The 13,805-nt window shown below is 41.6% G+C and overlaps 1 protein-coding gene across 1 annotated transcript in view; it reads left to right on the forward strand.

The window, feature by feature from the left end:
- Positions 1 to 13,805, forward strand: part of HECW2 (HECT, C2 and WW domain containing E3 ubiquitin protein ligase 2) — a 417,314-nt gene that overhangs the window by 309,980 nt on the left and 93,529 nt on the right. Inside the window, exon 14 of the mRNA XM_061149100.1 lies at positions 3,778 to 3,963. Within this exon, the coding sequence (XP_061005083.1) occupies positions 3,778 to 3,963 (186 nt within the window). The remainder of the gene's footprint in view (positions 1 to 3,777; positions 3,964 to 13,805) is intronic.

A 13,805-nucleotide genomic window follows, 5' to 3' on the forward strand; every position in this document is an offset into this window, starting at 1 on the left:
TGATAGGCTCCTCTGTCCGTGGGGATTCTCTAGGCAAGAATACTGGAGTGGGTTACATGCCCACTCCATGCCCTCCTCCAGGGGATCTTCCCAACCCAGGGACTGAACCCAGGTCTCTCGGATTACAGGCGGATTCTTTACCGACTGAGCCACCAGGGAAGCCTGTATATAAATACAGACATGTATAAATATGTTACACATACACATATATAAACATACATAAGTAAACATATATATGTGAGTAAGTATATATGTATTTCTTTATAAACATGTAGTCAGAGTCTAGAGGGATGTTCCTGTTTGCCTTATGTGTTTTATATGGACCCTAATAATCATGTGCATATCATTCAGACTTGAAAAAGCCGTGATTCTAAAGGTTGTTTGCTAGATACTGATGAGAGAAATCTTTCTTATACTTAAATTTACTTTGGTAGATGCTTTTTGCAAAGATCAGTTGAACTTGGCACTATATTACACATGTCACTGAGTGGAGAGGGGGAAGATGAAAGGATGTAGTTAATCACAAGACCAGCCTCAAGACTCCTGTGCTTAAAGAGCTGTCTGGCCGCAGGGGCTTGCTTCCTGCCGAGGCCAGGGTGGGTCCCTTCACGTAATTACTGCTACTCCGTGCCCTAGTGCAGTTCTGCTGCCTTTCTTTAGTAGAGGGAGGCGCCTTTCTGGTGCCCCAGATAAAGAGTCAGGATGTGGCCTATTTACTTATTTCAGTGGGGGGACGGTTAAGGGAGGGTAACAAGAGGTACACCTGTATAGCGATGATTTCTCCGACAGAATCATCCCACAGTAGTTTGTTCCCAGAGAGACTTATTAGGGAGAATGACTTGGAAGTTCATTACTGTCACCGTCAGAGAGGCTAGTGTTCTCTCTGGCCTCTATGCTTGTGATGGCTTGTGTGAAAATAAACCAGCAACATGCAGCCAAACACAGAAAACAGATGCCTTGTTGATTGTGCATAAGACTCCAAGGCAGGGTCAGCCACGGGCTAAACTATTAGTTAGCTAATGTTAGTCTCTGACAGCCTCCGACTTCTTTTCTTAGCCTCCTTCTCTGCTTTCATGGTATCACTTTCTTATTCTCTCAGGCTCTAATTGTCCAGAGCCCCTGCGTGGGCCTGCCCACTTTGGCAGGACTCCGTACTCTGAACCTCGTAACTTCTCATAGCTGTCAAACCTCCTCTCATTTAGGCTATCAGGTTGAAATGTGATCTCAAAATGCTTTCTACTCAGGTGCACTAAGAAAGTAGTACACTAGTATTTGAGTAGAGTTTAATGTGTCTGACCTTCCTGCCTTCCATTTTCATAGGGGAAAAATAATTTCCATACAAAGCAAAAGGTTGATGATAGCAAATCAATCAGAATAACTGTAGAACAGTTACTTTGTGTAGTGTGAGTTATACATCAGTCATGGTGACCGACACATCTCAGTGGCTTAAGCTAACAGAGGTCTGTTTCTCATTCCAAATTGAGTTGTCAGGGTTCTCTGATCCCTGGAGTCCTTCAGAAACCCAGGAACCCAAACTGAGAGCAGCCACCATTTCAGACATGGCCAGTTGCTGTGCTCCCCATGTCAAAGGAAAGGGAGCTCTTGAAGGCACTCCTGTTGGCAATGAATTGCCGACGTCTGACCCAGACGTGACACATTCTGAGGGTCTCTGGAAAGACAGGAGCATTGTTGACTATTGCCGGGATCCAGCCCCAGCGGAGTCCAGGGGTTCCCTTCGGATGAGCGGAGAGGCATCAGCGAAGAAAAGAAAGCGAGTCTTGGTTGAGTGCAGGATCAAGACTACTTTATTCTTTTACATCAGTGCTTATATACCCTAAAACCAATAATCCTTTAAAGAGGTTTAAGGAGGGAGGAATGATAAGATTGTATCAGGTGCATAATCACGGGTTACATCATAAGTAACTGTCCAGAACAATCAATACCTACACATAACTTTTAAACAATTAAATGGCAGCAGCTAGTCAACTGTGAAAAGCCATCTACAAACCTTATCTTGGGAAGCTGCCCCAGGCAGACTTAGCTCTGGTAAGTAATCCTAAGGGTCAGAGGTCTCATGAATTCCCTCCTGATCACACCCTAAGGAATCTTCTCAGTCTCGTAATGGACTCTTATCTACTTTTGCTTATGGGATAGATAGGCCTGTTGCTAGCAGATTTGGTTTTGTGCTAGAAGGGTTTTTGTGCAATCATGAGCATTCCAGATTCTAAATTGGCAGTCATAATTCCAGTAGAGCCAGAACAGGCAGGATATTTTGTGTAATATATTCCTTACCTCTGGCCTGTTTATTGGGACCCATGTGTCCCCAGGGACTGTATTGCTACCATGCAAAGGTTTCCAAGGAGGGGTTTTAGGTAAGAGTCAGACTAGTTTTTAGGGAACCTAGAAGAATGCCAAGCATCAGAAGATGAAAGGACGAAGGCCTAGGAGTGGATGGTGGGGCGATCCCGAGAAACCCCTGGAGGTCCGGACGCCTTTGCGTGTGGAGCGGTCCCGGAGGTCCGGACACCTTTGAGTGCCAGCTCCTTGGACCCAGACCTTGTCATGGGCGGGGTTTTTCTCGCCGGCTCCGACAGACTATCCTTACTTATTCACCTTTTATTTTCAATAACCAGCACAGTAAATGTTTATTAAGGTGAAGTTATTTCCAGAGATTCTGATTTCTTTTGGGTTTACCTTGGTCTGTCTAAAAGAAAATAAATAACAGAACTCATAAAGTAAAGTCTATAGGCCTCTGCACTCAGTCTGATATCCCTGGGATACTAAAGGTAGGAAGAATCCAAAGCTCTTTGAATCTACCTGAGGAGCATAGCGTTCCTGGAGAGATCCTTCACGGTGGGTCAGTTTCATGAACATCACATTCCTTCAAGGAAACAGCCTATATGGTTCCTCCTGTTCTACTGCTTGGCACATGGTACTGTGTTGAATATCTGTTGACTGACTCATGAAGACAGCTCACGGCTTATGATCTTTTTTTTTTTTTCTGGACTCTTCTTTAAGTATCATTTTACAGATCACTTTTTTATGTGTGCTGGTATAGTGGGGTTTTACTAAATGTGTATTTCAATCATGTAAATTTAGTCATATATAGGTAATGTGTGTGTGTATGTGTACAGGAAAAATAAAGAAGAAAAAGATTAAAAAAATACTGAGATATACAGTCTAGGTAATTCTGCTCGCTGTCCCATTCAGTGAGATTATGCTTTTAAGCACAAGTGAGATGAAAACCTCTAATCTACTGTGGTCTCTGTTGAATATGACTCTCAGGGAGAACTACTCAGCTCATTGCATGTACTTCTAATATTCAGATTTATGGCCATTTTTATATACAACTTGGCTCCTAACTGTATGCCAACTGTTTCATTGGCATGCACCCAAAGAGCCAGAGATTTTGTGCTGGAGGAAATGCTGGCTATGTTGGGACTCTCTGTGAGGTGGTATATTTGTTTCCTGCATGGTACAATTTTGACTGTGTGTAGGTTTTGCCTAAAACCATCTCTAAGGTCTTACATCTCCTGTAGAATGAAACTCCACAGTGTTCTTGTTCCTTAGAAAACTAGCTTCATTAGTGAAGACTCCCTGAGTTTCTGTAGTCTATTTTACTTTAATCAAGATTATTTTGTGCTGTCTCCTGTGTGGGTCTAGAGTTACACTGAATCTGGTATACCATCCGAAGATTAAATATGTCCGTGGGAGTTTATGTGTTGCTTTTGCATGTCACAAAGCAGATTAACGTGGGTTTCCCATCCTTCTCTCCAGAGTGCCTACCGCATGTTTACAAACAACACATGTTTGAAGCACATGATCACCAAAGTCCGGCGGGACACCCACCACTTTGAACGCTACCAGCATAACCGGGACCTCGTGGGATTCCTCAACATGTTTGCAAACAAACAGCTGGAGCTGCCAAGGGGCTGGGAAATGAAACACGATCATCAGGGCAAGGTAACTTGTGGGCGTGGCCCTGGGGAAGCCGCCACATGACCGTGCAACCTTGTGACTTTGGCACTTGGCTCTACCCGTCAAGTGAGCGCCGAAAGTCCTTTGTGAGGGGAAAAATTCCATCTCCTGGTTCCAGGGAAACCTGGGCAAGCAGGCTGTTTGTCACCATCAGCAGTTGCTGCCCTCTTTTGAAGTGGTATATACAGTGTATGGGGGTCGGGGCACTCGATGGGCAAAAACACCCACTTTGCATGGATATTCTTTGAACTGTAATCTCTCACCATTTTCTACTGATTAGAGAAGAGGTTTCTTAGGCAATGATACTTCCTTCTCCTAGCTGTGTTGTGGATAGTTGAATACAAGTTGTGGCATTGTTTGGAGAAGGTGGCGAGGTCGTTGCTAAGCAACAACACAGGGTGTGTCTGTGACACCATCCGGGTTTGGGCCTTAGTCTTGTTGGTTCAAAACCCTGATTTTGTTAGCACATTAAACAAGATTCAAAGATTGATTAGTTTATGATGAGAAATACATAACTCTCGCACAGACCAGGTAACCACATCTGCACTTCCTTCTTAGACAAATGAATCAGAAAGCTGGGTTGCTCTCAGGAGGTTGTTTTATGAGTAAGAAATCAAAGTGAGAAAGTTAGTAATTCTTATTAAGGTGTTTCTCAGCCAAGATTTTGTTGATTTAACTCTTGTTCAGCATATACTAGGAGCCATGAACTGTTTAAGTTCTTTATGTTTAAGCTCTCCACAACAACTCTGTAAGACAATACTCTTGTTATTATTGCTATTTACATATGCAGAGTTCAGGTGCAGAATGGTTTAGTGACTTGCCCAGGGACTAGAGATGGGCAGTGTCTGAGCTGGGCTCTGACCCATGCAGTCTGGTTCCAGGGTCCTTGCTCCTAACCACCATGTTATGCTCTCCAAGCACTGAGAAACCCACAGTTTCCCTGTCTGTAAAAATACTTGAAATACGTGACTTGTGTGGGGAGGATTAAGTTGACAAAATATTTACAATAACTGTACTTGACTTTTTCATTCAGCAAATACTTATTGAACACCTGTGCTAAACAAGCAGCCAGCTACTCCTCAGAACTGTCATTCTGATGGAAGAGATGGCCAGTGGACAAGTGAATACCAGGCATGCGAAGAGCTGATTAAAGTTTTGATTTAAAGAAACGCAGGATATGGGGTCTAGGAAAAGGCAGGAGAAGAGAGTTATTTTTATAGAGGTGTCTAGGGAAGGACTCACAAATTACGCTGTGCATGCACGCAGACGTAAATGAAGTGAGAAAGAAACCCTACCAGGGAAGAGCATTCGAGGTGAGTGCATTCCATTCTTCCCTAAAGTGCCCTCCAGCAAAAATACCAGTGTATCTTGCTCGTCCTGAACTCAGCTTCCAGCAATCTTATCTGAGAACTCAGAAGCAGTCAAAATTGATATTACAAATTTCACGGATACATTTTAATGCATGGGAGGAACCCTCAGATTCATTGAAACTACTGACCTGAGTTTTGTAAAATTTTTTAGTAAACCTCTAATTCTCAGCCCAGAGAAGATTAGAAGTGGTAAGCATGAAGCTCAGAATAGATGAAAGAGAATGGACTTGTGATTAGGTCCCTACAGCACAGGTAGAATGGCGGTGTATCTGAGCCAGGCGGGATGGCAGGGAAGCCTCTCCAGAACGCGGGGACCCTGCAGGGACACTGGGCAGTTGCTGTGCGCTCTCTTTCCCGAGGAGGATGTCACTTTGCTGGCGCTGAGTGTTTGCAAACATTCTACTGAATGGAAATGCGCAGGTAGTCCAAGATAGGGTGACGGAAAATACTGATGGTATTATGCCTGCTTGTAAAAGAGCATTAGCAGACCAAGAATCAGCTCCGTTCTCAACTCTGACAGTTTTTTTCCTGATGTCATAGGGATCTGTACTCATTGGAAAACCACAGGTCCAGGGAGAAACCCAAGCTGAGATAATGCTGCATGTATTTCTGCTCTGTGCAGAGACTTAACGTGTTAGCTCATTTTGTATCCTTAGCTGAACGGAATCGGGAACTTATCATGCAGACCTGGAAGGGGAGGTTCCTTTCTTGCCAGTCATAACTTGCCAGACATGCTTCAGGAGAGAGCTTCTTATTAATAACACCTGAACCTTGAGAAGAGTTTAAGTTGAACTTAGAATACTATTTAAGATGAGTTACGATGTATTCTTAAGAACAAGTTCTGTCTCATAGCTTTTATAAAAGTTTCGATGGTTAAACAGAGGTGAACATTATCTCGACTCTGTGGGTAACATAACCATCTGTCTTCTTCCCTGAGGGTTTGGACTCATGTGGGGTTTCAGCCTAAAGTTGTAAGCATTGTTAAGAGCATTGAGTGTGAGTTGGGAGACAGCTAACCTCACAGGTTGCTGGTGACTTTCCTTTTGAAGATGTGTGGCATGAAAGATGTGGATGGAATGAATTACCAGACAGGCCTCAAAGATGATCACTTTAGCCTGATTCCTCTGCTTTGTGCATTTAGAATTTAATGATTTTTAGCTAAGCTGGATACCTTAATGAAAGAAGGCATATCTCCCTGTGCTCCCCATCATCCTTTCTTTACAAATGACTGACTTCCAATAAACAAAAATAGCTTGAGAGAACATCTGGGAGAGGCTCTTGCCATAGCTGTGCTTTAAAAATCATAGCTCCCATCCTTCGCCGTTAACAGGTTTTCTTCTGGCCTGAAATTTTAACTGCCCCTTTTTGATGTATTGCTTTACCTCTAGAATGTTTAAAGGGAGTAAACTTTTTTCCCATTTAATATAACATCAAAAAACTATTAAATACTATGAGTTTTTTCCCCATAGTGATGACTAATTTCCAGAATTGACATGGAATAGGATCACCAAATACTCACCTGCATGAAAAGGCATGGTTCGTATGAGAAAGGTTGTCAAATTTAGCTGCTCAGGCCTATGAAATTTGGCTCCATCCTCTTTTCTCAAGTGCAACATCTTCCTTTTGTTTTCATTAGTTTTGCCATGCAACACACTTCCGAATGCCTGCTATAAGCATGCCGCTGTGATAACCATGCTACAAGCTCACAGTGTAGTGTTATGTAATGTGGACCACTAGATATGTGCTAGATGTGGCTGTGCACTTAGATTAATTCCTTCCATTCTCAAAGCAACCTTGTACATAACTGCTGTTTTTAATCCACGTTTTTCAGAAGAGGAAACTGAAGCACAGCGTGGCTAAGTGAGCTGACCAAGGTCCTGTAATTACTGTGTGGTAGAGTTGGATTTGACTTAGGCCATCCAGATCCAGTCTGTGCTGTCTCCCTGCCTCTCAGCACACACATCTTTTAGCTCTGACAGTGACGGCAGTAAGCGGTGCTCTGGGAGCATGTGGTGGGGTCTCCTACCATGGCTGAGAGGGTGGGGCTTTCATACACCCCCCCGAAGGGCAGCATCATGGGTGGATTGCTCTTGGCTCTCTAGGCATAAGTGAGTCCCCACAATCCCCCTTGCATGGTTGCATGATGCTTATACCTCTGTGTCTCATGGTGTTGCTGTTAACTTGTTTTGTCTTCCCAAGCACATGATCCCCTCCTTGAGAGTTCTTCTGTTTATTTTTTAATTACTCCCTCTTCAACCTCAGTGCCATTCATGTAGAAGATTCTCAAAACAGGTTTGATGAATGAATGAAATCTGTCGTCTGTAGCTTCCTGGTTTTTCAGTGATCTCTGCTTTGGACAAACAAGCTCCCAGGCTCTCTCCCCATTGCCGCTTGCTCCTCCTGTGCACTCTCTGGAAGTAGCTCCTAGGATTTGCCTGGTTTGACCTCTCTTATTCCCTGTGTTGTCTTGGATTTTTCACATTACATGTTTGAACAGGGTAGTGATTATGCTTGTACTATAGTTTAGCTGTCTCCAATTTGGAAGAGACTTTTCTTCTAATTACTTAAGGCCAAGGGTTTAAGTTGGCTGAGATTTCACAAAATTCTAGATCTGGTGTGCTTTTTGGGGGAGTTCTAGGGTGAAAAATGTCCTTGACTTACATGAAAGAAGAGAAGTTAAATGTTCTTTTAACATTGTGAGTTCAAGAGTAAGAACAGACTATCAGGCCTTCTAGGTAAGATGATAATGATGATGACACCTACATTTATTGGGCTCGATCCATGTGCCAGGCACTTCACTAGGTATTTGTTCATGGATTATTTTATTTAGACCTCATGGCAGTTTATGAGGTGGGTATTATCATTACTGTTCACATTTTAATGAAATTTGCATGCATGCATGCGTCTGCTAGGCCGCTTCAGTTGTGTCTGACTCTTTGCGACCCTATGGACCGTAGCCCACTGGGCTTCTCTGTCCATGGGATTCTGCAGGCAAGAATACTGGAATGGGTTGCCATGTCCTCCTCCAGGGTACCTTCCTGACCCAGAGATCGAGTCCACATCTCTTACGTCTCCTGCATCAACAGTCAGGTTCTTCTAATGTGTGTCTTAGTAAGCAAGTGAGAAATTCAGGATTCTAACTTCAGGAGCATGTCTCTTAACCACTGCACTCTATTGGGAGGGATTGTTTTTGAAAATGAGGTATACTTTATCATTCCCAGGAAGAAGAGTTCCAGTCCAGGTGTTGAGATTACTCGTCTCCTTCAAGGCTGAGTCATACAAATAGGTTTTGATTAGATTATAGATATTTTATCAGATGACACCCCACCAGAAACACATTCATGACTTCATGCTTAAATACCATAGATCTCGGAGCTAAAAAGGGAAGCCTAGTCTTCCTATAATTCAACCTAATAGGTGTGGGATTTCTCTTGGTGGAGAGAATGTTTTAAAATTATATTATGGTGATGGTTGCACAATCCTATGTATATACTAAAAACAGTGGATTGTACCATTGAAATGGGTGAATTGTATAGTATCTGAGTTATATCTCAATAAAACTATTTTTAAAAAGCAGTAGGTTAAATTAGAGGAAGACTAGGTTTCCCTTTTTAGCGCCTGGATTTTATAGACCTTTGATTCTTTAGTCTTAAGGATTAGATGATATAGTTCTACTTTTAATTACATTTGAAAAGGTATCTTGTTCAGAATTCCACACTGTGTTTTAATTAGTATTTTGTTTCACTACTTGACTTTCTTAACTATTTTTATCCTAGCAATTAATCCAAGTTTTACTTTATGCAGGATAGTCCTCGTGAGACTATGATTAACATCTGTATATACATATTTGTTGAACCTAAAGTCTAGGATTTTCAACTAACAGACAGGACACATTTTGACTTGTCTTATTTGAAACAAAACATTTAAGCAAAGAAAGTAGGCCAGCATAGAAGGAAAAATCTCTTCTTTCTTCTTACTGTAATAATTCTTAAACTTTTGTACACTCTCAGGACTGTGGAAAAAAAGGGTAATTTGGGATCTGGGTTACAGTGTTGATATAAACTTTTTATATTTATGCAAGAAATATGCATCAGTAGTATTAAAATGTGACTTGGTTAAAATGCTTCTGATTCTTGGCTGGGTTTGATCATTAGTATGTGCTCATGGGGATAATATATCTGTAGACGATTATGAGTTTTAATAAGGAAAACCAAATGTTACTTGACATAGTAGTGTTTGTTCTTTCTTCCTTACTTTTATCCTTTCCTCCTTTCTTCTTTCTTTTCTTCCTCCCTCCATTCTTCACTCCATTCTTTTCTTCCTTCCCATTGTTAATTTGAAGAATTTGAGGAAATTATGCTGCAGTGGATCAGGGTTCCTGGATCCATTGCTGTCTGATCTAACTTCTACAAACCTCAGTTTTCTCTTAAGTGAGAGTTAGTAACCTGTCCTGTCCAGCTCCTGGGGCTGTGGTTGGCATCCACTTAGATAATCATGGGATAACAAATGGAAGAAAAACAATTAGGATTATAATTAACACAATTTATTCAGTAATTGACTTATTACTTATAGTGTAGAAAATAAAAGCAGTACAATTGTAAATCTCTAGAGTTTTATTGCTTAGTTTGGGGAAAGCAAAAATATGGATTATGCAGACACCTACAGAATAAAATGGGCCACATGGCACTCTAAGTCAGGAATGCTACTCACCTGGTTATTCCTACCCAGCTCACTAAAATCTTGATTTGAATGATTAGGTAGAAGCAAGAATCTATCTAGAACAAAAACTAAACAGTTTCAATTTAGACTTTTATGAAAGTGATGAAGATTTGTTATTGATGGATGAATCCTTACTCTAATGGGAAATACACCGTGACTTATCAAAGATACAGTATAGAATTAGTGTAGTGTCCCATGCCTCCTCTTAACAGCCTGCCGATCTCCCTTAACCACGGTGGTCCAACAAAATGAGTTTGTCGCAGTAGGGGTCACTTTACTGTTCTTGTCCCTTTTGTCCGTATTGTTCTTGACCAGTCTGCCCTCGAGCATTTGCTTCCGCCTGAAAGCTGTGTGCTGACCCAGAGCGTTCTCTGTTTCTCCACTGTGAGTGCTCTGCTGTGGCAGCCTCTCTGCCGGACTTGTCTCTTGCTGGATTACTGGTCTTCTTCTGTGGTGGTTACATACTCTGTAAGCTCTGGGCATGGAGATAGCATTTTAGAAACATCCTTCACAAGAGAAGTAGCTTTCTTCTTAGAACTGGAACTGAAATCAGATCCATGCATTTGCACAGAATCATGCACTTCCAGTGTAAAACCTCTAGGCACCCTCCCCAAGCCTGTTCTACTTCAGCGCCTCCGATTTGTGTTATGAAAACACAGAATAGGCATCATGCACTAGTATAGTTGCGGAATGACATTTCTGGAGTGGAATACCTGCAGAGTTTTCATAGTGAAGATTGGACTTGAACCGAACCCTAAATGATAAGTGGGGTCTTTATAACACTGGATTGTGGAGGAGAGAGAGCAGGGCCTGGGAAAGGAGGGAAACACCTGAAGTAGAGCAATGGAAAAAGGACACATGCTGAGCGGGCACGTTGGGTCCTTTGAAGGGGTGATGGGAAAATATTGAGAAACCCTGTGTTAGATACACGCACACACACACACACACACGCACGCACGCATGCACGGGCATGTGCATATGCCGATGGCATAAGATCCAATCCCAAACCCAGCAGGCTCACGACTCAAGACTCAAGACAACGCCAATGTTCTACTCAGTCAGGCCAAAGCAGGTCCCTCTTACGCAGACTTTTGACCTTCAATGATTTTATGAGGCCCACCCACCTTGGAGGGCTTCCCAGGTAGCTCAAATGGTAAAGAATTTGCCTGCAACGCAGGAGACCAGGGTTTGATCCCTGGGCCGGGAAGATCCCCTGGAAGAGGGCACGGCAACCCACACCAGTATTCTTGCCTGGATAATCCCATGGACAGAGGAGCCTGGAGGACTACATTCCATGGGGTCGCAAGGAGTCAGACAGGACTGAGTGACTAACACTTTCACTTTCACCCACATTGGGGAGGACCATCTGTTTAACTCAGGCTACTGATTGAAAGGTGTATCTCTTCCAGAAACACCAACAGACACATCCAGAATATTGTTTGGCCAAATGTCTGAGCACCCACTGGCCCAGTTAACACATAAAATTAACCATCACAGATCAATATCAGTGGAGTAAAATCTGTCAAAGCACCATTGCAGAGAGTTAAGGATAACAGAGAGAATGATACAAAAGACATGGACAGTTAGGAAGTTATGACAAAGCTTGATATTCCCTAAGTCTATATAGTGAGCTTATTGTTTGGTTTAATTTTTGGAAAAAGTTATTTATGATTTGTCTCCCCTTTCGGATGGCAAATATGGAATAACCCTGTTTTTCTGCTGCTTTGTACTCTCAAACAGTAGAGTACTGTGGGGCACCTCCCAGGTGCTTTCCCCAGATCGTTCTACTTGAGCCTAAGTTGAAATGCTAAGAAACTTTGGACTTAAAAAAAAAAGTGATATAAATGTTATTGGTTCTTTAAAGAAAAATGTAAAATGGTAACCATCTCCTTATTTAATGTGAAGCATCCTTTCCCAAAGCTTTCTAAAGCCAAGCTTTGTAATTCTAGGACATCGTGACTTTGGATGTCAGATTGGGGCGTTGAATATCAGCATGGTCTGAATATTCAACTTGGCAAGTAGAATGACCATGCCAAGTAGCAGTTATGGTTACGATAGATTTTTAGAAGAGAGAAAATATTTGTACCATGAAAGTTACCACAGTCCTAGCCTACTTGAGAATTCTCATTTTACCATACTCTAATAGGCTATGTGGCTGGAGAAGTTGCCCAAGTGATGACATAGACTCTGGTTTTAATCCTATATGAAGCTCATGACCACAGTTTATTAGGTCAGGTTCATCTTAATGAGTAGAATGCAACTTAATATTTGGAAGTTTCAAGTGAATCCCAAAAGTCTTTTAGCTGAGTAAGTTCTACACTTAGAAAACTATGTTTTTTTTTCTTTTTTTGTCTATTAGAGCACTGTATTTCTTATTTTTTGTGGTGCATCTCTTTAATTGCTTTGAAACAACTAATAACTTAGTGGTGGTGATCTGGTTTAATCACCTCCAATTACATAGCATTCCAAGTAGAAATGAAATTAAACTTTAAATAGCACACTTTTAGAGGATCTCTTGCTTATTTTTAAGGGGGTACAAACTTGTTAGACCAAAAAGTAACCCACACAAATGCACACAGAGCCTGAAGTGAAGAATCTTCTGAGGCTGTATACCTTTCTGAATGAGAGAATAGAGCAGAGTTTGGTTTTGCGAATGTATTTTTGAATAAAATGCTAGTACCATGGAGTCTTGAAGGAATTGCTCAAATGTGAAAATGACCTTTGCCTTTTGCTTTTAAATGGTTGTCCTCTGGCCAGCATTGGATCTTTATAAAAAATGTAGTATACTATCTTCAGATTTCATGGTAGTGCCCTTCCATATTACCTAAAATGTACTGATTTGGATAACTTCATTCTTGGTTTTCTGTAGTGGTAAATGCTTACCAACCAGCTCCTTAGGGGTGGTGGGGAAGAGGGCTGATCTGTAGCATTTGCCATTATCCAGCTTCATGGAAGCTGGTCCAAGCCATCCCCAGCGTGACACTGGCTTCCCTGTATTATTTGTCTTAACACCTAAGTACCACCACTCACAACACATAAAATCTCCCTCCTGCCCTGCCCTGCCTTGAGCTAACGTTTGTGTCTGGAGCATTGGGAATGCTTCACTTCTCCACATCTACTAACTGATCAGCTGCTTCCAGAACGCTAACCCAGTCCTTGTGTCCCTGCTTTTCTCTTCTATCCACTTTAGCTCTCTGATCATAACAATTTAACAAAATAACTTTAACTTTTTTTGTGATTGATACAGATGTCATGAGATATTTAGGACCACTCATTCCTTCAAATGAACCAAATGGTAGAAAATGTTAGCATGACTGTTTTTTACTTATAATAAACTATATCACTCAGGCCTTTTCATCTATCATTTGGTAACAGAGATCTGTCTGGGATACAATATAGAGAAAAGAATAGCATGTTTATTCCTCATAATTGGGGAAATGCTAGAGAGGGGACCAGGAGCTGAGAGGAGATTTATATTTTGGAAGGGAGAGAATGTGTGAGTAAATTAAAATCTTTATAAAAATTAGATTACAATTAACTTTTTTGAGCATTTTAAGATTTTATAGAGTTGATAAACTAGAAGTTAGAACAGATTCAGTATGTAGCACTTCTGATCTTTAAATTGTTCTTTTAGGGAAAGAAAGAAGCTCTGATGTCTGTCTTTCTGTAGCATAGTTACAAGTGCTTTTTGTTTTATTTTGTTTACATGGTCTTTTAATACGGATTCCTGGTTTGGCA

The sequence above is a fragment of the Dama dama genome, chromosome 8 (assembly GCF_033118175.1).
Source record: "Dama dama isolate Ldn47 chromosome 8, ASM3311817v1, whole genome shotgun sequence".
Classification (NCBI taxonomy): Eukaryota; Metazoa; Chordata; class Mammalia; order Artiodactyla; family Cervidae; genus Dama; species Dama dama.